General features: G+C 50.4%; 1 protein-coding gene across 5 annotated transcripts in view; it reads left to right on the top strand.

The window, feature by feature from the left end:
* HIP1 (huntingtin interacting protein 1) overlaps positions 1–24783 on the top strand; it is a 212411-nt gene that overhangs the window by 170075 nt on the left and 17553 nt on the right. For all 5 annotated transcript variants that reach the window (XM_032254993.1, XM_032254994.1, XM_032254997.1 and 2 more), the window contains exons 8-22: positions 1421–1561; positions 6834–6891; positions 11839–11914; positions 12027–12167; positions 13219–13316; positions 13957–14029; positions 16037–16220; positions 17706–17794; positions 18198–18314; positions 20324–20425; positions 20943–21086; positions 22052–22187; positions 23378–23464; positions 23646–23753; positions 24453–24589. In XM_032254993.1, coding sequence (XP_032110884.1) covers positions 1421–1561; positions 6834–6891; positions 11839–11914; positions 12027–12167; positions 13219–13316; positions 13957–14029; positions 16037–16220; positions 17706–17794; positions 18198–18314; positions 20324–20425; positions 20943–21086; positions 22052–22187; positions 23378–23464; positions 23646–23753; positions 24453–24589 — 1691 coding nt within the window. The remainder of the gene's footprint in view (positions 1–1420; positions 1562–6833; positions 6892–11838; positions 11915–12026; positions 12168–13218; positions 13317–13956; positions 14030–16036; positions 16221–17705; positions 17795–18197; positions 18315–20323; positions 20426–20942; positions 21087–22051; positions 22188–23377; positions 23465–23645; positions 23754–24452; positions 24590–24783) is intronic.

Raw genomic sequence — 24783 nt, 5'->3', positions numbered from 1 at the left:
TTTTTTTTTTTTTTTTTTTTTTTTTGGCAGGGTTGGGCAGTTTCTTTTGAGATTGAGTCTCACTCTGTCGCCCAGGCTGGAGTGCAGTAACACCATCTCAGCTCACTGCAACCTCCGCCTCCCGGGTTCAAGCGACTCTCCCACCTCAGCCTCCCAAGTAGCTGGGTTTATAGGGACCCACCACCACAGCCAGCTAATTTTTGTATTTTAGTAGAGATGGGGTTTCACGATGTTGGCTAGGCTGGTCTCAAACTCCTGACCTCAGGTGATCCACCTTCCTCAGGCTCCCAAAGTGCTGGGATTACAGGCATGAGCTACTATGCCTGGTTTGTTTTGTTTTATTTATGTATTTATTTATTTATGAAACAGTCTCACTCTGTCGCCCAGGCTGGACTGCAGTGGTGCAATCTTGGCTCACTGCAGCCTCCACCTCCTGGGTTCAAGAGTTTCTCCTGCCTCAGTCTCCCAAGTAGCTGGGATTACAGGCATGAGCCATCACACCTGGCTAATTTTTGGATTTTTAGTAGAGATGAGGTTTCGCCATGTTGCTCAGGCTGGTCTCAAACTCTTGGGCTCAGGCAGTTCTCCCACCCCAGCCTCCCAAAGTGCTGGGATTACAGGTATGAGCAACCGCACCTGGCTGAGACCCAGTCTCTTAAAAAAGAAAAAAAGGAAGATGAGGCTCCTCCTCCATGTCCTCCATGGTAGGAGCTCTCCCAGGTTATAAGCAAATTTCTTTCCAGACTAGCATGGGGCTCTGCGTTTAGTTCACCCATTCATGATGCACTGAATATTTTGGCTCTCAGGAACAGAGTCGCCTGGCCTAACCATCATTGGCCCCATGAGCTCCTGGGCTTACTACCTGTCAACAAAACCACTTCTTTTTTTTTTTTTTTTGAGATGGAGTCTTGCTCCGTCTTTCAGGCTGGAGTGCAGTGGCGAAATCTCAGCTCACTGCAACCTCCGCCTCCAGGGCTGAAATGATTCTCGTGCCTCAGCCTCCTGAGTAGCTGGGATTACAGGCATGCAACACCATGCCTAGCTAATTTTTGTGTTTTTAGTAGACATAGGGTTTTCCCATGTTGGAGAGACTAGTCTCGAACTCCTGACCTCAGGTGATCCGCCCACCTCAGCCTCCCAAAGTGCTGGGATTACAGGCGTGAGCCACCGCACCCAACCAAAACCACTTCTTGACCTTGTGACGGCCTTCAAGTGACTTACCTTTTGTTTCTTCACCTGTCTAATGCGGATACGGTTACCCATCTCATGGGAGTGATGTACCAGTTAAATGAGTTAGATGAGGTAAAGCATGCACAGAATCGGTCCTTGGTATATGTTAGACCCCTGCCTCTGCCCCTCCATAGAGACTGTCTATCACTTCCTGGCCCTACCACCTTTCTCCCTCACTTTTATTTCCTAGTGTTCAACTCCTTGGACATGTCCCGCTCTGTGTCCGTGACAACAGCAGGGCAGTGCCGCCTGGCCCCACTGATCCAGGTCATATTGGACTGCAGCCACCTTTATGACTACACTGTCAAGCTGCTCTTCAAACTCCATTCCTGTGAGTACCGCAGGCCAGATCTTCTTATGTGAGATTCAGGCCAGAGGGAGGATCCCGGCCTGAGGATGTCCCTGGAGAAATGCAGCCCTTCTCAGTGCCTTTGGCTGTATCTCCTGTTCCAAAAGGCCCGCGAGCTCCTGACCATTGTGAGGATACAAGAGCAGGGCCCCGGCTTTGGTGTGTCCAGGAAAGCACCTGGCTTGCCACTGTCGTGTCCCAGTGTGTTACGGGATCTTTAGGGTGTTGATTTTCTGGCTGGAAACCTCTGTGGCTAGTGGCGCCTTTGCCTGAGTTCTTGTTCTGCATCCGGGAAGAATGAGGTAGGCAGACAAGCGGAGGGTGGACAAGATGAAGAGGAGTGTTAACTGAGTATCAGAGCAGCTCAGAGGAGACCGCAGTGGGTAGCCCTCTCTGTAGGCAGAGTGCTCAGCTCTCAGCAGGAAAGAGACCACAGAGTGAGTCGCTCCCCTCTGCTGCTGGTCGTCCTGGCGTTTCTGCAGGTCTCTGAAGCCCTCAGCAGACAGAGTCGCTCCTCCTTGTAACTGGTCATCCATCTCCGCTTAGCTGTGGCTGAGCTCAGGGCTTTTATGGGCCTCAGAGGGGAGGAAATGCACCCCCACTGGTCCATGGGCAGACCCAGAAAAGGCACCATAAATTCCCATTTCGGTCTGTGGGATTGGCAGCCCAGCCCCCACTGGGGACCCACTGCTTCCACTCAGGAATCTCTCTGCCTCTCGCTGCCATTCATGGCACCAGGGTTCAGCCCCAACTTTGCTCTACAATCGGAGTGGGTGCCGACAGGAGGGAAAAGAAGTCAGGCAGCGGGAGAAGGCTCTTCTGGGTCTGTAAGGGGAAGGAGAGCCTTCCCAGGCCTCGAAGAATGCAGAGATGCCTGAGTCTGCAGCTGGGCTTGTGGGTGGGTGTGGGGTGGCCGGGCTGCTACCTGCTCCAGGGAGCAGGAGGCCCTGATCTGTAGCTGCAGCTGCACCGGGGAGGGCAGGGTTCCTGCCTGCTCCCAGCCCCCTAGAGAGCACAGGGAGGCTCAGATCTGCAGCCACAACTTGGGTGGCTACAGCCCCACCCAGCGGGGGAGAGGCTTCTGCCTGCCCCATGGAGTACACAGCCTTGGCCATGCCTCTCTGCCTCAGCTGGCATGATGGCAGTGGCAGGTCACCTGGACTGGTGGCTGCCATCACCAGGTCCTCTCTGTCTGCCTGTAGCTTCAGCACATCACCATTCCTTAAATATGTCATGTATCCTACGAACCACACAGTTAACAGCAGACCCGGCCTAGACCTGCATGAGCTAACGTAATGATTTCCAGACCATTTATCCACACGATCCCTTTGTGCGAATGGAATTTTATGGAGAAATATAAATTATAAAACACAGCTGCTCATTAAATGGAGATCTAACCCTCACCTAGCTTTAGTTCCCTGGGGTGCCCTTAGCAGAATATATACAGTTTGGAGGTTCTGGTCTTGCAGAGGTTCTTACAGCTTTTTTTTTAAAGACAGAGTCTCACTCTGTCTCCCAGGCTGCAGTGCGATGGTGTGATCTCAGCTCACTGCAACCTCTGCCTACCGGGTTCAAGCGATTCTTGTGCCTTAGCCTCCCAAGAAGCTGGGACCACAGGTGTGTGCTACCACACCCAGCTAATTTTTGTTTGTTTTTTGAATTTTTGGTAGAGATGGGGTTTCCCCATGTTGACCAGGTTGGTCTCAAACTCGTAGCCTCAAGTGATCCGCCCACCTCAGCCTCCTGAAGTGCTAGGATTACCGGGTGTGACCCACCACACCCAGCCAGTTCTTACACTTTTGTGTGCTTCTGGTTTAAAATGATGCGCCTGGGCCAGGCACAGTGGCTCACACCTGGAATCCCATCACTGTGGGAGGCTGATGCAGGCAGATCTCTTGAGCTCAGGGGTTGGAAATCAGCCTGAGCAACATAGCGAAACCCCTGTCTCTACAAAAAATATAAACATTAGCCAAGCATGGTGACATGCGCCTATAGTCCCAGCTCCCCAGGAGGCTAAGGCTGGAGGATTGCTTGAGCCCAGAAGGCCAAGGCTACAGGGAGCCATGTTGTGCACTCCGGCCTGGGCAACAGAGCAAGACCCTGCCTCAAAAAAAAAAAAAAATAGTAGTATAAGACAGTCTACTCTGTAACTATGGTCATTGACACGTCATGAATCTCGTTATTTAGACAGTACAAGGGAAGGAAGTAGCATCACTTGGATTAATCTGGGATGGTTTTGTGGAATTAGCTGCCCAAGGATTAGAAAGGCTTAGCAAGTCAGCCTGCCGGAAGGGAGCTGGGAGGGTGCAGTGAGCCCCCAAGAGAAGGGACCAGCTACTTAGAGCACTGAATACAGATGAACTTTTCCTTGTTTTAAATGGAAACTTCTCATTATTTCCAAGAACACTGTTGCTCAATAGAACGTCACCACTGCCTTTTTGTAAAATGGGGAGTTAAGCCGGGCGTTGTGGTGCACACCCATAGTCCCGGCTACCCGGGAGGCTGAGGGAGTTATGAGAAGAGACAGGCCATTACGTGTTTGGGTTTAAAGACGGGGCGATACCCATGACTCACACTGATTGCCTCTGGGCTGGGGAAGGGGTAGGAGGGTTACTCTCTACAATATATACTTGTTTTTGAGACAGGGTCTCACTCTGTCATCCAAGCTGGAGTGCAATGGCACTGTCTCAGCCCCTTGCAACCTCCACCTCCTGGGTTCAAGCCATTCTCCTGCCTCAGCCTCCCAAGTAGCTGGGATTATAGGTGCCAGCCACCATACCTGCCTAATTTTTGTATTGTTTTTAGTAGAGACAGGGTTTCTCCACGTTGGCCAGGCCGGTCTGGAGCTCCTGAGCTCAAGTGATCTTCCCGCCTCGGCTTCCCAAAGTGCTGGGATTATGGGTGTGAGCCACTGCACCCGGCACTCTTTTCTAAAAACAAACATTTATTTTTGTTTTAGGCCTACGGAAAAGTTATAAAAATAGAAACGAGAGTTCTCGTATGCCCAGTACCATGTTCCATGTATTCATATGTTAGTGTGAGACGTTTGTCACAACTAATGAACCAGGCTCGAGACTTTATTATTAATTAAAGTTTGTACTTTATTCGGATTGTCACAGTTTTTACCCGAATGCCCTTTTCTGTCCCAGAATCTCATCCAGTACACCATATGACACCATGTGACATTTAGTTGTGATGTCTCCTTAGGTTCCTCTTGGCTATGATGTTTCATTTCTCAAACTTCCCTTATTTTTGGTGACTTTGACAGTTTTGAGTTTTTTGCATAATGTTCCTGGATTCTGTTTGCCTGATGTTTTTCTCCTGATTTAACTGGGTAAAGGGTTCTTGGGGGAAAGATCATTTAGGTCAAGTGCCATATTCATTCACTGTCCACTTTTGCCATTTTGTTTTTGTTTTTATTGGGGTTTTTTTTTTTTTTTTTTCTTCACGACCGGGCCTTGCTCTGTCACCCAGGCTGGAATGCAGTGGTGCAATCATAGCTGACTACGGCCTCAAATTCCTGGGCCAAAAGATCCTCCCACCTCAACCTCTGGAGTAGCTAGGACCCCAGTACACACCACCACACCTGGCTAACTTTTATTTTTTAATTTTTCTAGAGATGGGGGTCTCGCTATGTTGCCCAGGCTGGCCTCAAACTCCTGAGTACAAGCGATCCTCCCCGCTCAGCCTCCCAAAGTGCTGGGATTACACATGGGAGCCATTGAGCCCAGCCATCTTTTGCCATTTCGATAATCATGTTTTATACATGTGTTCCCTGATTTTATCTGATGAATGTATGACCCATTTCAAAATAACAAATTTAAATTTAAACAAATAAAGCAAACACTAAAAGGATTGCCAAGCTGTGGATCTATAGCTGAAATATGCAAATTCACACATCTGAGAGATGACAGGCTCTCAGAGAACCGGCTCTGTAGAGGAGGAGGCGGCCCTAAGAGGCCACCGCGTGTACAGTGTCATAGAGTTAGCTACCGACCAAGCCGGGACTGGAACCCAGCTCCCAAGCCTCAATCCTTTGGGTTTTTTGTCGTTGTTGTTGTTGTTTCTTTTGTTTTTGTTTCTGTTTTTAAAGATGGGGTTTCACCATGTTGGCCCGGCTGGTATTGAACTCCTGACCTCAGGTGATCAACCCACCTTGGCCTCCCAAAGTGCTAGGATTACAGGTGTGAGCCACCACACCCGGCCCTGTTGTTGTTTTGAGATCGAGTCTCTGTCGCCTGGGCTAGAGCACAATGGCGCGATCTCGGCTCACTGCAACCTCCGCCTCCCGGATTCAAGCGATTCTCCTGCCTCAGCCTCTGGAGTAGCTGGGACTGCAAGCGCATGCCACCATGCCCAGCTAATTTTTTGTATTTTTTAGTAGAGATATGGTTTCTCCATGTTAGCCAGGATGGTCTTGATCTCCTGACCTCCTGATCTGCCTGCCTAGGCCTCCCAAAGTGCTGGGATTACAGGCGTCAACCACGATGTCCAGCCCCCTTTTCTTTTTTGGGCAGAGTCTTGCTGTCAAAAAGTGCAGAAAGTGCAGTGTGCAATCTCAGCTCACTGCAACCTCCGCCTCCCTGGCTGAAGAGATTCTCCTGCCTCGGCCTCTGGAGTAGCTGGGATTACAGGCACCTGCCACCATACCCAGCTAATTTTTGTATTTTTATTAGAGGCAGGGTTTCACCATGTTGGCCAGGCTGGTCTTGAAATCCTGACCTCGAGTGATCCTCCCGCCTTGGCCTCCCAAAGTGCTGGGATTACAGGTGTGGGCCACCGCGCCCAGCCCTCAATCCTTTGTTCTTTGCCTTCTGACAGCCATGCTCTGGAGCAGGCTCTGTGGATCTCTTCCAGACTAATACCAGCCCTGAGCCTCAGGATAAAACAAATGCAGGCAATACCTGAGAAAGAACCGCTTCCTCCTGCCCCGGCCGTGGTCCTGCTGGGTCAGGCCACCATTGCTTCTCTAGTCTGGGACACAATTTCCACCCTATTGTGACCGGCATGACTTGTCCTTCAGGAACTCACCGAAGTGGAAGGATTTGGAGGATAAGCGTCTCCACACTCCTGCTGGCTCCTGCTGGGCTCCCTTGGTTACCAGACCTCGGGACAGCTCTAGGCTAGTCGTGGCCCCTGGCAGTGCTGGCCACATGCCCTGGGATGGCTGGGCTCCTCCCCCTCCAGAGCCCCGCTGTGGCTTCCCTGCCCTCTGGTCCTCCTTCCCTCTCACACTCTTTCCAATTTCTTCCAGGCCTCCCAGCTGACACCCTGCAAGGCCACCGGGACCGCTTCATGGAGCAGTTTACAAAGTAAGTGGTTCAGGTAACAGGAATGGAGGTGAATCCAAGAGTGCTATGAAGTCATTAAGTCAGGCCAGGCACAGTTGCTCACGCCTGTAATACCAGCACTTTGGAAGGCCGAGGCGGGTGGATCACAAGGTCAAGAGTTCAAGACCAGCCTGGCCAAGATGATGAAACCCCGTCTCTACTAAAAATACAAAAATTATCATAGTGGTGGGTGCCTATAATCCCAGCTGCTTGGGAGGCTGAGACAGAGAACTGCTTAAACCCAGGAGACACAGGCTGCAATTAGTTGAAATTGCGCCACTGCACTCCCGCCTGGGCGACAGAGCGAGACTCTGTCTCAAAATAAATACATAAAAATAAAATCATTAAGCCACATGAGAACACTGGCTTTAAAATACTTGAGAGGTGGCTGGACACAGTGGCTTATGCCTATAACCCCAACACTTTGGAAGGCTGAGGCAGGAGGATTGCTTGAAGCCAGGAGTTCCACACCAGGCTGGGCAGCATAACGAGAACCCGTCTCTATAGAAAAACACGTAAAACAAATTAGCTGGGCATGGTGGTATGCACCTGTGATCCCAGCTACTCTTGAGAGGCTGAGGCAGGAGGCTGGCCGAGGCAGGAGGATGGCTTAAGCCCAGGAGTTCGAGGTTGCAGTGAGCTATGATTGTGCCACTGCACTCCAGTCTAGGTGACAAAGTGAGACTCTGTCTCTAAAAAATTTTTTAGATACTTGAGGATAAGTTTATCTTCATTCTATGGTGATAAAGTGACAGACAGTAGCTCAGACAGAGACGAATCTACCTACAGCTAGGGTAACTATTGGTTCTCTGATAAATCTCATAGACGCGTACAGAAGAAAGAGAGTTCATCCATTCTTTTCTTTCTTTTTTTTTTTTTTCTTTGAGACGGAGTTTCGCTCTTGTTACCCAGGCTGGAGTGCAATGGCGTGATCTCGGCTCACCTCAACCTCCGCCTCCTGGGTTCAGGCAATTCTCCTGCCACAGCCTCCTGAGTTGCTGAGATTACAGGCACGCGCCACCATGCCCAGCTGATTTTTTGTATTTTTAGTAGAGACAGGGTTTCACCGTGTTGACCAGGATGGTCTCGATCTCTTGACCTCGTGATCCACCCGCCTCGGCCTCCCAAAGTGCTGGGATTACAGGCGTGAGCCACCACGCCCGGCCGAGAGTTCATCCATTCTTTAGTTGCCTGCTTACACCCCAGACTTCATCCTCTTCTCTTTTCCCTCTCCCTAAATTCTCGTCTTGTAGCATTTATAGACTGATAACCCCTAAGTATGTATCTCTAGCCAAGCCTTACTGCTGAATTCCAACCTCTTGTGCCCAATTAGACATCTGTATACCATACTTAAATCTCCAACTGTACTCTAGGTTTTCCCAAAAATAACCTTTCTCTCTGCATTCCTTTATTTTTTTCTTTTTTTTTTTTTTTTTTTTTTTGTTACCCAGCGTGGAGTGCGGTGGTGTGATCTCAGCTGACTGCAACCTCAGCTTCCCTATCTCCAGTGATTCTCCTGCCTCAGCCTCCCAAGTAGCTGGGATTACAGGCATCCACCATCATGCCCGGCTAATTTTTGTATTTTTAGTAGAGACGGGGTTTCACTATGTTGGCCAGGCTGGTCTCGAACTCCTGACCTCAAATGATCTGCCCGCCTCGGGCTCCCAAAGTGATGGGATTACAGGGGTGAGGCACCGTGCTCAGCCCCTCCCTATTCTTTTCTATCTCAACAATTACTGCCATCATCCATTTAGGCCAGAGATCTGGAAGTCACTATTTTCCTCATCCCCCATGTCCAATCCACTAGCAGGTTTGGTTGATACCCTACAAATATGACCTGCCCCTGAGGTGGGATGGGTGACCAGACTCCAGAGGCAGGGCTTGGGCATTGGACCAAATTAAGGGCAAGTAAAACCGGGAAGGGGAGGAAGCACCTCTGCATAAGACACGCCCACCAATATGTCGTGAGAGTTTACCATTGCTATGGCAACACCTGGACGTTAGCACCTCTTTCCATGGCAATAACCTGCCAATCCGGAAGTTACCACTTTTTGTCTAGAAATTTCTGCGTAACCTGCCCCTTAATCTACATAAAATTAAAAGTAGATATAAATATGACAGCTGCTATTCTGGGCTCACTGCCTATGGGGTAGCCCCGCTCTTCAAGGAGCAGGACCTCTGCTGCTACTGTGCACTGCTGCCTCAGTAAAAGTTGCTAACACCAGCCGGGCGCAGAGGCTCAGGCCTGTAATCCCAGCACTTTGGGAGGCCGAGGCAGGCAGATCACTTGAGGTCAGGAGTTCAATACCAGCCTGACCAACATGGTGAAACCCTGTCTTCTACTAAAAATACAAAAATTAGCCGGGCATGGTGGTGCACACCTGTAATCTCAGCTACTCGGGAGGCTGAGGCAGGAGAATTGCCTGAACCCAGGAGGAGGAGGTTGCAGTGATCAACCTCCACCAAGATCATATCACTGCATTCCAGCCTGGGCAACAGAAGGAGATTTCATTTAAAAAAAAAAAAAAAAAAAAAAAATCTTATTTAGGCTGGGTGCGGTGGCTCACGCCTATAATCCCAGCACTTTGGGAGGCTGAAGTGAGTGGATCACTTGAGGTCAGGAGTTCGAGACCAGCCTGGCCAACATGGTAAAACCCGGTCTCTACTAAAAATACAAAAGCTGTAATCCCAGCTACTTGGGAGGCTGAGGCAAGAGAACGCTGCAGTAGCAGCGTGAACCTGGGTGGCAGAGGTTGCAGTGAGCTGAGATCATGCCACTGCACTACAGCTTGGGCAACAGAGCAAGACTCTGTTTTGAGACTGCATCTCAAAAAAAAAAGAGAAAGAAAGCATGACCAGGCAAAAGGGAAGGACAGAGGGAGCTGAAAAGGACCTCCCGGCTTCTGTATATGTGCATCCTCTTGTTTTTCCTGTTAATTTCCTCACCCTTGACCATAGCTCCCAAATGCCAAGTTTCAGCTTCTCTGGCCGCTTCCCCGGGAGCGAGCAAAGGACAAGTGCGTGGTGGTCCCCACCTCCTGGTTCCTCTGTTCCATTTGAGAAGCCGTGTACATATTCTAAGATAAATGGCTTCTTTAGTCCCAGGAGACAGGCCCTGGGGCTGATTTCCTGGAATGTGAAATTCCGGTAGCTTGTGAAAGCAGCCAGCCTGTTACTGTTGGCTCCAACCCAGCAAGATGGGGACGTGTGGTCAGGTGATTTCATTTCCTTTCATTTTCTCCTCGCTTATGAAAACATCTCCCCTGAGTAGATGGGAACAGCCTTGCTGTTTTGCACACACACGGTCACCTGTCTGAGACCTCATTGTCCTTGAATTCAGGGGAAGCGGCAGTGATGTCACAGAGACGGGCCTAAGTCTTGGAATCTGACAGGCTGTGACGAGACCCCGGGGGTTTCATTTATTGGGCTAAGCTGGAGAAAATTCTATGTTGCAGGCCGAAGGAGTTAAGGCCCATGTTCCCATTTTATCTGAGAATAGATAAATCTGAGCTGGGCATGATGGTGCAAACCTATAGTTCCAACTACTTGGGAATCCGAGGTGGGAGGATTGCTTGAGCCCAGGAGGTCAAGGCTGCAGTGAGCCATGATCATGCCACTGCCCTCCAGCCTGGGCGACAGAGCAAGACCTTGTCTCTAAAAAAAGATTAAAAGAGGCCAAGCGTGGTGGCCCACACCTGTAACCCCAGCAGTTTGGGAGGCCAAGCTGGGTAGATTGCTTGAGCCCAGGAGTTTGAGACCAGCCTGGACAACACAGTGAGACCCCATTTCTACCAAAAATGTAAAACAAGTAGCCAGGTGTGGTGGCACACGCCTGTACTCTCAGCTACTTGGAGGCTGAGGTGGGAGGATCCCTTGAGCTCAGGGAGGTCAAGGCTGCAGTGAGCCATGAGGATGTCACTATACTGGAGCCTGGGTGACAGAGTAAGACCCTATCTCAAACAATATTTAAAAGTAATAAAGATAAAGAATATATACATCTGGATACTCAGCTTTCTTGGTCTTCAGTGTTTAGATTCAAAATAGATATTTGTGAATGAGAAAAAGATGGTGATTTTGCCAGGTGTGGCGGCTCACGCCTGTAATCCCAGCACTTTGGGAGGCCAAGGCAGTAGGATTGCTTGAAGCCAGGAGTTTGAGACCAGCCTGGACAACACAGCAAGACCCTGTTTCTACCAAAAAATTAAAAATCAGCCAGGCATGGTGGTGCATCCCTGTAGTTCTAGCGACTCGGGAGACTGAGGCAGGAAGACCACTTGAGCCCAGGAATTCAAGGCTGTATGAGCTATGAAAAAATGTGGGTTTCCTCATGTGCATATCTACCCATGATTAGGACACACTACCAAGCAACTGTAATACTCCAAGTGTTTATTGAACGGCTCGCCTGTTCCTGGCACTAGGGGAAACAGCTCAGCAGAGCTCAGTCCCCATTTCCCAGGAACTTGTAATTGTGGAGAGAACAAATAAATAGTCCAAAAACAAGAAGTAATTAAAGAAGAGAGCTACCTTTGTGATTCAATTCCCTTCCCTTTTCCTATGGTTACTTGGTTTATCCTCAGAGAAAGTCAATTTCTATTAATGTTACCCTAAACCAAACACTCCTAGGAAGTTAAGTCTGCAAAACAACGACATATATTCTACAGCAACGAAGAAATCAGCTTTTGGATTACCTCCTCTTCCAAAGGATTTGTAGCATCAACTACTCTTCCCTTACCACCAGGTCCCTGAGGACCAGCTTTAAATAATCCTTCTCTGTAGCATCATAATTGAATCCCAGCGCCATGGAGTTTATCTCCTTGACAGCCTGGGCCTTTGGGCTGGGGTGGGGGCGGGAAGGCCAGGTGGCTGCTCTGTCCCTTACGTGGGGCTCATAAAGACACCCAGCACCCTCAGGTCCTTCTCCACCCCTAGGTTGAAAGATCTATTCTACCGCTCCAGCAACCTGCAGTACTTCAAGCGGCTGATTCAGATCCCCCAGCTGCCCGAGGTAAGCATGCCCGACCACAAACCCTGGGCACTGCAGAGGCCCCAAGTACCCTCTTAGAGGCTGGCAGGGCCTGGCAAGCGAGCACTGTTTGAGGATGTGTCTTCGTCTTCAGAACCCACCCAACTTCCTGCGAGCCTCAGCCCTGTCAGAACACATCAGCCCTGTGGTGGTGATCCCAGCGGAGTCCTCGTCCCCCGACAGCGAGCCAGTGCTAGAGAAGGATGACCTCATGGACATGGACGCCTCTCAGCAGGTGAGGACCGCTCTTGCGTCCAAGTACAGGGGAGAGGCTGGGGGAGACCCTGGCCAAAGCCCATTGACGCTAACCAGGTTCAGCCTTCTCTTCACCTAGTAGCAAGCTTGGCTGAGCATCCTGCTCTGTGGCTCCCAGAAGGATCATAAACGGGTCTGGCTGGGTGCAGTGGCTCACAGCTGTAATCCCAACACTTTGCTAGGCCAAGGTGGGAAGATTGCTTGAGGCCAGTTCAAGACCAGCCTGGGCAACATAGGAAGACCCCATCTTTACAAAAATAAATTAGCCAGACGTGGTGGCCCATACCTGTGGTCCCAGCTATACAAGAGACTGAGATGGAGGGATCGTTTCAGCCTGGGAGGTCAAGGCTAACAGTGAGCCGTTATGCCACTGCACTCCAGCCTAGGCAAGAGAACAAGAGCCAGGACCTAAATAAATAAATAAATAAATAAAATAAAAATAAAAAAATTAGGCAGGCATGGTGGTCTATACCTCTACTTCCAGCTATTCAGGAGGCTGAGCCAGGAGTTGGAGGCTGCAGTGAGCTATGATCGCACCACTGCACCCCAGCCTGGGCAGTAGAGTGAGAACCTGTCTCAAAAAAATTAAAAAAAAAAAAAATAGGCCAGGTGCGGTGGCTCACTCCTGTAATTCCCAGCACTTTGGGAGGCTGAGGCGGGTGGATCACCTGAGGTCGGGAGTTCAAGACCAGCCTGACCAACATGGAGAAACCCTGTCTCTACTAAAAATACAAAATTAGCCAGGTGTGGTGGCGCATGCCTGTAATCCCAGCTACTCAGGAGGCTGAGGCAAGAGAGTCACTTGAACCCGGAAGGCGGAGGTTGCAGTGAGCTGAGATTGCACTCCAGCCTAGGCAGTAAGAATGAAACCCTGTCTAAAAAAAAATAAAATAAAGTAAAAATAAATAAAATAAACAAATCGGTCTGAACCAAATTGAGAAAAGGGACATTCTCCCATGTCACTCAACTGACCCACATACAGAATTCTCTAGCTCTCTGACTTACTTTCACTCCTTTTTGGTCAACCACAGAATTTATTTGACAACAAGTTTGATGACATCTTTGGCAGCTCATTCAGCAGTGATCCCTTCAATTTCAACAGTCAAAACGGCGTGAACAAGGATGAGAAGTGAGTCCAAGCTGGGTTCAAGCAGATGGTGCAGGAGCTAAGTTCAGTCCTGGTCTGCCTCAAAACACTAACCAAAGAGGAGGGGCTAGACAAAGAACATCTCGAAGGGTCGGGTGCTGTGGCTCATGCCTGTAATCTCAACATTTTGGGAGGATGAGGCAGGAGGATTGCTTAAGGCCAGGAGTTCAAGACCAGCCTGGGCAACATAGCAAGATCCCACCTCTATTACATAAAAGTAAAACAATTCGCTGGGTAGGTGGTATACACCTGTAGTCCCAGCCACTCAAGAGGCTGAAGTGGGATGATCACTTGAGCCTGGGATATCAAGGCTGCAGTGAGCTATGATGGTGCCACTGCACTTCAGCCTGGGCAACAGCCAGACTCTCTCTAAAACAAAACCAAACACACACACACAAAATGTCTTGATCCTCAAATATTGGCCCCTTTAATCCCAGAAGAAAATCAATAACCATGGACTTACGACTATTAGATTAGTATCTGATTTAGAGTATAATTTATAAAGTTTCAAAGAATTGTCCCCAAATTAAGACCAACTTTTAATTTCCTCCCCTGAGCTCACAATTAAAAGGAGAGGGCTAGAAGCACTATGGAAGCAAACTCATTCCCCTTCTCTTCCCAGGGACCACTTAATTGAGCGACTATACAGAGAAATCAGTGGACTGAAGGCACAGCTAGAAAACATGAAGACTGAGGTATGCCTTGGACCCGCTCTGCCTTTGTCCTTCACCAAAACACGGTAGATTTGAATGCTGCATTTGCATCACACTGGCCAGGCACGGTGGCACATGCCTGTAATCCCTGCACTTTGGGAGGCTAAGGCGGGAGGATACTTTGAGACCAACCTGGCCAACATAGGAAGACCCCGTCTCTACAGAAAAATTTTAAATTAACTGAGGTTGGTGATGTGCACCTGTCATCCCAGCTGCTTGGGAGGCTGAGGTGGGAGGATCGCTTGAGCCCAGGAGTTAGAGGCTGCAATGAGCCATGATCGCACCCCTGCACTCCAGCCTGGGCAACAAGGCAAGACCCTGTCTCCAAAATAAAGAAAGAAAGAAAGAAACTGCATGGGCCGGGCGCAGTGGCTCACGCCTGTAATCCCGGCACTTTGGGACGTCAAGGTAAGGTAGAAAGATCACCTGAGGTTGGGAGTTTGAGACCAGCCTGGGCAACATGGTGAAACCCCGTCTCCACTAAAAACACAAAAATTAGCCAGGTGTGCTGGGAGGCACCTGTAATCCCAGCTACTTGGGAAGCGGAGGGCTAAGAATTGCTTGAACTTGGGAGGCAGAGGTTGCAGTGAACTGAGATCGTGCCACAGCACTCCAGCCTGGGCAGCAGAGCAAGACTGTCTCAAAATTTTAAAAAAAAAATAAAAATGCATCACATAATCACATAGACACTTTTTGATCCACATCCTTAGGACAGGTTAATTAGTAGAAACGAGCCAGGTGTGGTGGTATGCACCTGTGATCTCAGCTACTCAGCAGGCTGAGGTGGGAGGATCACTCAAGCCCAGGAGTTTGAATCCAGCCTGAGCAACATAGCGAGACCCCCATCTCTAAAACCAAACAAAAACTGGTAGAAATGCTAAATCCAAAAGAACCAGGTCTTCCTGTGTCTTCTGTCGTGATGCATGTCCATGTTACATGCCTTGACGGCAGCAGTTAGGCCAGGCACAGTATCGCTGTGATACCCAGAGATGACCCTGGGTCCCCACGAGGCTCAGAAGCTGTGGGAAACAAGACTAGACTTTCTCACATGATGATAAGGAGAGATTGGTATGCCAGGTGCAGTGGCTTACACCTGTAATCCCCAGCACTTTGGGAGGCCCAAGCAGGAGGATCACTTGAGCCCAAGAGATCAAGACTAGCCTGGGCAACATAGCAAGACCCCATCTCTACAAAAAACTTTCTTTTTTTTTGAGACAGAGTTTCGCTCTTATTCCCCAGGCTGGAGTGCAATAGCACGATCTCAGCTCACTGCAACCTCCGCCTCCCAGGTTCAAGCGATTCTCCTTCCTCAGCCTCCAGAGTAGCTGGGATTACAGGCATGTGCCACCATACCCAGCTAATTTTGTATTTTTAGTAGAGACAGGGTTTCTCCATGTTGGACAGGCTGATCTTGAACTCCCAACCTCAGGTGATCCTCCTGCCTTGGCCTCCCAAAGTGCTGGGATTACAGGTGTGAGCCATTGTGCCCGGCCCTATAAAAAAAAACTTTAAAAATTAGCTGGACATGGCGGTGTACACCTGTACTGCTGGCTTCTTGGGAGGCTAAAGCTAGAGGATCTTTTGAGCCCAGAAGGCTGAGGCTGCAGGGAGCCAGGATCACCTCGCTGCATTCCAGTCTGTGGTAGTGATACCCTGTCTCCCCCAACCAAAAAAAAAGGAGAAGAAGATGGCTATGTGCAGTGTTGGTGCTGTATCGATAACTGCCCCTCAGAGTGGCTGGTCAGGTGACTTTACACACAGGGACAGCCACCGCTACTCCTGGCCACTCTAAAGAGGACCACAATTGCCCAGCCATCATCCCCTGTTACTGCTGATTGAGGAGCTCCTAATGACCAGAAGGCCCAACCCCACTGAGACGTGGGGAGTTGACGTGGGGAACCGGGTATTTACGTGGAAGCATGCTTCTCCGGTTCACACCCGTGACCCGTGGCAGTGGGCGGTTGGCCTCATGACCCAAGTCCCCCACAGAGCCAGCGGGTCGTGCTGCAGCTGAAGGGCCGCATCAGCGAGCTGGAAGCGGAGCTGGCCGAGCAGCAGCACCTGCGGCAGCAGGCGGCCGACGACTGTGAGTTCCTGCGGGCAGAACTGGACGAGCTCCGGAGGCAGCGGGAGGACACCGAGAAGGCTCAGCGGAGCTTGTCTGAGATAGAAAGTGAGTGGCGGCTGGGGGCCGTGGCGGAGGTGGGGGCAGGCTCGGGGGGCAGGCGTGGGCAGCAGAGCCCAGCTGGACTCAGGATGAGGCACAGAGGCTGGGCAGGGGAGCCCCCCCCACAGCTGTGTCCTTCTAGAAGCACTGTCAGGAATGCCAGCTCTTAGCCTCAGTCCAGAGGGCGGGTTCAAGTCCTGCAGGCACAAAGGCCTGTGTGAGGCACCGCTGAGCACAGATGGGAAATATAGACAATGGCGCTGAAGTGTTTGCCCTGGGCAGTGGATGCTAAGGGAGAAGGAGAGAGGATTGAGGTCCTGACAAAGAAATTGACATAAAAGCTGAGAGCCGACCAGGCACAGTGTCTCATGCCTGTAATCCTAGCACTTTGGGAGGCCAAGATGGAAGGATTGCTTAAGGCCAGGAGTTCAAGACCAACGTGGGCAACATAGCAAGACCCCATCTGTAGAAAAACTAAAAAAGATTAGCCGAGAGTGGTGGCATGTGCTTGTAGTCTCAGCTACTCTTGAGGCTGAGATAAGAGTATCACTTGAGCCCAGGAATTCAGGGCTTTAATAGGCTGATCACACCACTGCACTCCAGCCTCAGTAATGGACAGCCTCAACTCTAAAAAAATTTAAATTTTTTTGAAAAGCTGAAAGCCCAGATAGAATAAATGCCATGTACGTAAGTGCTGAAGAGGCATGAAGCCCTGGCTGATTATTTTTTTGTTTTCTTTTATTTTTTTGAGGCAGAGTCTCACTCTGTCCCCCAGGCTGGGCTCACTGCAACGTCCGCCTCCCGAGTTCAAGCAATTCTCCTGTCTCACTCTCCTGAGTAACTAAGACTACAGGCGCACACCACCATGCCCGGCTAATTTTTGTATTTTTAGTAGAGACGGGGTTTCGCCATGTTGGCCAGGCTGGTCTCGAACTCCTAACCTCAGGTGATCCACCCGCCTCAGCCTCCCAAAGTGCTGGGATTGCAGGCGTGAGCCACCTCGCCTGCCCCCGGCTTGATTTTTAACCAATACAATTCTTTTTAAAGATGACTCCCCAGAGAAGTTTCTGTAAGTAGGATTTCCAAGGTAGAAAAACATATATGCATGCATTCCTGAAATCAAAGGAGGAACTTTGGCCAGGCGCGGTGGTTCACGCCTATAATCCCACTGAGGCGGGTGGATCGCCTGAGCCCGGGAGTTTGAGACCAGCATGGGCAACACAGTGAGACCCCATCTCTACAAAAATTAGCCAGGTGCAGCGGCATATGCCCATGAGCCCAGCTACTCAGGAGACAGGGGTGGGAGGATGGCTTGAGCCCAAGGAGGTCGAGGCTGCAGTGAGCAGTGATTGTGCCACTGTACCCCAGCCTGGGTGACAGCAAAACTGTCAAAACAAAACAAGGAGGATCTTCGAGGGACCCTGGCTCATTGCAAGGAGGCCAAGGGTCCCTGCTAGGGTAGACTCCTCACCTTGGTCCTTGACAATACAGGGAAAGCGCAGGCCAATGAACAGCGGTATAGCAAGCTAAAGGAGAAGTACAGCGAGCTGGTTCAGAACCACGCTGACCTGCTACGGAAGGTAGGACCCTCAGCCCCCGTCACCATCCTGCAGGCCCCGCACCTTGGGGGAGAGAGCGGCTTGGACCTGCGGCTTCCCCGGGGCCGGCACCCCCTCCATTGATCTCTAAGGCACTGCCACCATCTCGGGAACCACACCTTTTCAGGCTGCCTTGCCTCTGTGTCTTCGGCTCTGTGCTGGCTGCCAGCCCCACTGTAGGTCACCCACCTTCTTTATTATTTTGGAAATACATGAGTGGCAAGCATCTGAAGGTGACAGCTCTGTTCCCGCTTCCCTCCCGGTAGGAAAGTGATTCCTATATCTGACTCTAGGGGGCGCACAGCCAGAGTGTGATCGCTTATCCTAGGAGGAGGATGTCCCCTAAGCTTCAGATCTCCTGGTTCAAGACACTGTTCTTTTGCAGAATGCAGAGGTGACCAAACAGGTGTCCATGGCCAGACAAGCCCAGGTAGATTTGGAACGAGAAAAAAAAGAGCTGGAGGATTCGTTGGAGCGCATTAGTGACCAGGGCCAGCGGAAGGTGAGCGGGAGAAGGAGCGCTCGGGAAATGTGGGAGGGTGCTGTCGAGTTGGTGGCGGGGACTTTGTGGTCTTCTGCTCCGTGGGCAGTTCTGTGGGTTGGCTGGCATCACACCGCAGGGAGCAAACCATGGCAGCCACACGGAGCAGCAAGACACTGTCACCAGTGCATACACGAAATAATGGAAGGACCCAAGTTACATGGGTTTAATCAGCAAAGGCTTTCCAAGGATGAGTCTGGAGCAGAGTTTGGGGAAAGGAAAACATATGGGTAGCAGACAGACAGGGACGAGCGTTATTTACAAATACTTACAGACAGGCCAGGCACGGTGGTTTATGGAATCCCAGCGTGAGGGATGATGGCTTGAGGCCAGGAGTTCCAGGCCAGCTTGGGTCACAAAGTGACACCTTGTGTCTACAAAAAAACTAAGAAATTAGCTGGGCGTGGTAGTGCATGCCTGTAGCCCCAACTAGTTGAGAGGCTATGCAGGAAGATTGTGAGCCCAGGAGTTTGACACAGCAGTGAGCTGCGATCATGCCACTGTACTCCAGCCTGAGCAACAGAGCAAGACAAAAAAAATGTAAAAATTAGCCAGGTGTAGTGGCATCTATGCCTGTGGTCCTAGCTACTTGGGAAGCTGAGGTGAGAAAATCGCTTGATCCCAGTTTGAGATGGAGGCTGCAGTGAACTATGATCGCCTCTCTGCACCCTAGCCTGGGTGACAGAATGAGACCCTGTCTCTATGAAAAGAAAAAAAAAAAAAAAGGCTGGTGCAATGGCTCACGCCTGTAATCCCAGCACTTTGGGAAGCAGAGGTGGGTGGATCACCTGAGGTCAGGAGTTTGAGACCAGTCTGACCAACATGTTGAAACCCTATCTCTACTAAAACTACAGGAAAATCAGCCAGGCGTGGTGATGCGTGCCTATAGTCCCAGCTACTTGGGAGGCTGAGACAAGAGAATTGCTTGAACCCGGGAGGCAGAGGTTGTGGTGAGCTGAGATTTCATCACTACACTCCAGCCTGGGCAACAGGGCAAAACGCCATCTCAAAAAAAAAAGCAGCAGAACACCATTGTGTTGGGGGAGGACTGATCGGCAGATCAGAGGCTTAGAGGTGGAGTTAGAGATGTCAGAGAAATCAAACCAATGCCTTAGATTTAGAGGAGTAGCTTTCACACTTTTCTGTGACCACACATAAAAACTACATCTGTCTCTCAGAAATACAAGTTTCACCAAGCAATACTTATCCTTACTATGTGAATTCATTTGGATATTTCTATTCTATTTAATCCATTTTTAAAATGATAGCTGTGAATTCTTACTAATGAGTCTCAACCCACTCTTTGACAAACACAATTAGCAAAGAAATCAAAGAAAGAGAGTCATTTGGAGCTGGAGAGATGCTGTGGTTCAGCGGTATACCAGCTGTTGGGATGCCTGAATCTAAGATCCAGTTTGGTTTTGGTAGTATGGACTCAAGCATGACATTTGGGAAATATTTCTAAGGTTCCTTCCCGGAAGCCAGGTGCAATGGCTCATGCTTGTAATCCCAGCACCTTGGGATGCCAAGGCCGGAGGATTGCCTGAGGTCAGGAGTTCAAGACCAGCGTAGCCAACGTGGCAAAACCTTGTCTTTACTAAAAATGTAAAAATTAGCTACTCGGGAGGCTGAGGCAGGAGAATTGCTTGAACCCAAGAGGCAGAGGTTGCAGCGAGCCAAGATCGCGCCACTGCACTCCCGCCTGGGTGATCAGAGTGAGACTCTGTCTCAAAAATAAATAAATAAATAAATAAAATTATTTCCTTGACATTCCATTTAGCCAGAAAAAATGTTTTCAGTACACTCTGGGGTCTCGCCTCCTCCTCCCACGCGCTGCATTTTTTGGGGGTGTAACTTACATACAGTAGAGTTTACAGATCTCTTGTTGATCGCTTGGGACATTTTTACATTTTTATATCCTTTGCTGCCACCACCCAAATCAGAGTCCCTCTGCTTTTCTTCTCTTTCAGACTCAAGAACAGCTGGAAGTTCTAGAGAGCTTAAAGCAAGAACTTGCCACAAGCCAACGGGAGCTCCAGGTTCTCCAAGGCAGCCTGGAAACATCTGCCCAGGTAAATGCCTCCTTTCTCTTTTTTTTTTTTTTTGTGAGACAGGGTCTTCTTCCATCACCCAAACTGGAATGCAGTGGCGCAATTTCAGCTCACTGCAGCCTCCACCTCCCTGGGCTCAGTTGATCCTCCCACTTAGCCCCCAAAATATCTGGGACTATAGGCACACACCACTACACCCGGCTTTCACTATGTTGACCAGGCTGGTCTCGAACTCCAGGGCTTAAGTGATCCTCCCACCTCGGCCTCCTAAAGTGCTGGGATTGCAGGCATGAGCCTCCATGGCTGGCCTCCTTTCTTGCCCCACCCCTGGCTTTGGCATTGCTGTCATCCACCATCCTTGGCCTGGCCAAGTCGGCCCTAGCTGCAATCAGAGCGTCCTCAGGAGGGAATCAGAGTGGCAGGTTCAAGAGCCATCACCTCCCAGTCCTTGTAGCCAGGTGGTGGGTTGGAACTCTGGGAAGTGGGGACTGTTTAACCCAACCAGCGTCTCCCTCTTTCCTTGCGGTCACCTTTGCAGTCCGAAGCAAACTGGGCAGCCCAGATCACTGAGCTAGAGAAGGAGCGGGACAGCCTGGTGAGTGGCGCAGCTCATAGGGAGGAGGAATTATCCGCTCTTCAGAAAGAACTTCAGGACACCCAGCTCAAACTGGCCAGCACAGAGGCAAGTAATGGATGCGGAAGCGAGCAAGCACCTGTGAACTCCCACCAAGGGCTCTGCACGTGCACGGAGGCCAGGAAGACTCTGGGGCTGCTGTGAAGGGGGGTGGGGCTTGGCCTGATTGTGAAGGCATTCTGTAGGTATAATGCCCGCCCCTAATGCCAGCAGGCCCTGCACCGCCTGCAGAGACCATGAGGGAAAGCAGAGTGCTCTCTGTTTTGTATGACAAGGGAAATTTGGCATTCGCTCCCAGGCATGAGAAGGGGGTGCAGTAATCCATTCCCCCAGCCTCTGTGGGCAGCAGCATACCCCGTGCACAGAGTTAAAGCAACTTTCTCTGTCTCAGGCTAACTGGCTTGGACCTCACCGGCCATGACTTCAGCTACGATGCTAGGAGCTCTGTCGGGTCCGCCCTGCAGACCCTGACCCAGCAAAGGATGAACAAACGCACTCAGACACACATAGCCAGTGAAAGAGCAGGCTAGGGGACCAGGCCACTTATAGACACCGAGGAGGATGCTGTAAAGAGTCAGCAGCCGTGGCCCCCACCAGCCAGACCCATGGGCCTTTGTTTAGTACAGATTTAATGACAAAGGCCTAAAGCAAACACCATTTGTGGGTAATTAACTTTGCTGACCCCTCGAGTAGAGAGCAGTCATCTACCCGTGGATGTTCAAAGGTCGGTCTTAGGACCACATGAGTAAACAAGCTCTTTAGATAAACTCCCCTGCATTCCTTGTATCTGCTCAATAGCTGTTTGCTCAAGGAAAGGGGATTAGGCTGCCTTCAGCCATAGCTTCTTTCCCAAGGCTTTTGCAAAAACCTCCCGGCCTTCCAAGGTTTACACCCTTTTCCTATAATTTCTCCCACCACCCTGACTGAACTCCTACAGAGCTCCAACCAGGTCATGCTGCTCAGGTTCATTATGGAGTCTAGGACAGAGTCTCACCTCCCTGGACCCTTTTCAGGAATCTATGTGCCAGCTTGTGAAAGACCAACGAAAAATGCTTCTGGTGGGGTCCAGGAAGGCCGCGGAGCAGGTGATACAAGACGCCCTGAACCAGCTTGAAGAGCCCCCTCTCATCAGCTGCGCTGGGTCTGCAGGTATACTTGCAATTGCTCAGCTGGCAGGGGCCAGGTCCTTACAGACTGAGACTCTGTTGATGTACAGTCTCACATGAGACTTAGCACAGGGGCACTCAGCTCAGTGGCATGTCAGCATTACCTTAGGGGTGCCCAGGCCCCATCCTAGATCAGTTAAATTTGGAAACTCTGTGCATTAGGGCCTGTACACTAGTATTTTCTTTTTTTTTTTTTTTTTTCTTTTGAAATAGGGTCTTAGTCTGTTGCCTAGGCTGGAGTGCAGTGCAGTGGCCCACTGCAACCTCTGCTTCCTGGGCTCAAGAAATCCACCCCGCTCAGTCTCCCAAGTAGCTGGAACTACAGGCACGTAATGCCACGCCCAGCTAAGTTTTGTTTTTGTTTTGTTTTTGAGATGGAGTCTTGCTCTTGTCTCCCAGCCGGGAGTGCAATGGTGCAAATGCGGCTCACCGCGACCTCTGCCTCCCAGGCTCAAGCAATTCTCTTGCCTCAGCCTCCTGAGTAGCTGGGATTACAGACATGCGCCACCACGCCCAGCTAAGTTTTGTATTTTTGGTTTCACTGTGTTGTCCAGGCTAGTCCAGAACTCCTGACCTTGTGATCCACCTGCCTCAGTCTCCCAAAGTGCTGGGATTACAGGCGTGAGCCACTGCACCAGCCAATTTTTATATTGTTTTTAGAGATGGGGCTTCACCACGTTGCCCAGACTGGTCTTGAAGACCTGGGCTCAGGCAGTCCACCCACCTTGACCTCCCAAAGTACTGGGATTACAGGCATGAGCCACCATGCCTGGCCTTGGCTAATTTTTTAATCTTTGGTAGAGACGAGGTCTCACTATATGCCAGGCTGGTCTCGAACTTCTGAACTCCCACCTTGGCCTCCCAAAGTGCTGGAATTACAAGCATGAGCCACCACAGTAGGCCTAGCAGTAGTATCTTCTAAAGGCCCTGGGTGTGATAGCCACTACTTTAGACAGTGGGTCACACTGACAAGACAATCCACCAGGAGCGGACACTTCTGTGTTTCTGTATGGAAAAAACTATGTTCTGAATCAAGAGGTAGTTGCTCATGAACTTCACATCTAGGCAGGAAGCTTCCCCACTAGGTAAGCTCCTCCATTCGGCACTTAATTGATGAGGACGAAGCCAGCTGTGAGAACTTGCCCTGACCTTACGCTGTGTTCCCTCTGACAGATCACCTCCTCTCCGCGGTCATGTCCATTTCCAGCTGCATCGAGCAACTGGACAAAAGCTGGAGCCAGTATCTGGCCTGCCCAGAAGGTAAGAAGGGCCAAGGAGAGTCTCTGTCATTAGTGACGGTGGGACAGGGTTCAGAAGCACCTGAATGCGGGAACAGTTTCCCCTGCATCAGGAAAGGCGTGTAGGTAACTCATGAAACGGGAGAAGAGGGTCTGAAAGTGACATCATCAACCAGACCTGAGAAACTTCCTTTTCCTGGCAGACATCAGTGGACTTCTCCATTCCATAACCCTGCTGGCCCACTTGAGCAGCGATGCCATCGCTCACGGTGCCACCACCAGCCTCAGAGCCCCACCTGAGCCTGCTGACTGTGAGTACCAGGGTGTGAGGGGCTGCTCATGTACCAGAGGAGCAGGGGGTCTTTAAAAGTCTCTGTTGGCCTGGGTGAGGTGGCTCACACCTGTAACCCCAGCACTTTGGGAGGCTGAAGCAGGCAGATCACCTAAGGTCGGGAGTTCGAGAACAGCCTGAACAACATGGAGAAACCCTGTCTCTACTAAAAATACAAAAATTAGCTGGGCATGTTGGCGCATGCCTGTAATCCCATCTACTCAGGAGGCTGAGGCAGGAGAATCACTTGAACCCTGGAGGTGGAGGTTGCAGTGAGTCGAGATCACGCTATTGCACTACAGCCCGGACAACAAGAGTGAAACACGTTTTAAAAGAAAAAAAAAGTCTCTGTTGGGCTGAGCATGGTAGCTCATGCCTGTAACCCAGCACGTTGGGAGGCCAAGGTGGGCAGATCACTTGAGATCAGGAGTTCAAGAGCAGCCTGACCACCATGGTGAAACCCCGTCTCTGCTAAAAATATAAAAATTAGCCGGGCGTGGTAGTGCACCTGTAATCCCAGCTACTCAGGAGGCTGAGGCAAGAGAATCACTTGAACCCAGGAGGTGGAGTTTGCAGTGAGCCAAGATCGAGCCACTGCACTCCAGCCTGGGTGACAGCAAGACTCCATCTCAAAAAAAAAAAAAAAAAAAAAAAAGTGTCTGTTGCCTTGCATCTCTAGCACTGACCGAGGCCTGTAAGCAGTACGGCAGGGAAACCCTCACCTACCTGGCCTCCCTGGAAGAAGAGGGAACGCTTGAGAATGCTGACAGCACAGCCATGAGGAACTGCCTGAGCAAGATCAAGGCCATCGGCGAGGTACTCGCAGTAGCATCATTGAGGAGCATTGTTATTCTTCGGGGTGTGCATGCTGGTGAAGGGCCAGGGAACTGACGATGTTCTGAGGCAGTTCTTTCTGTACTTACAGCTTGATTCCACAAAGACATTGTTAAAATTGGAACATCTGGCCAGGCGCAGTGACTCACGCCTGTAATCCCAGCACTTTGGGAGGC

Source organism: Sapajus apella, unplaced genomic scaffold (genome assembly GCF_009761245.1).
Source record: "Sapajus apella isolate SASKATOON/1434 unplaced genomic scaffold, GSC_monkey_1.0 scaffold88, whole genome shotgun sequence".
In the NCBI taxonomy this organism is placed as follows: domain Eukaryota; kingdom Metazoa; phylum Chordata; class Mammalia; order Primates; family Cebidae; genus Sapajus; species Sapajus apella.
Note: the sequence above shows the minus strand (reverse complement) of the source record. Positions and strands in the feature narration are given on the sequence as shown.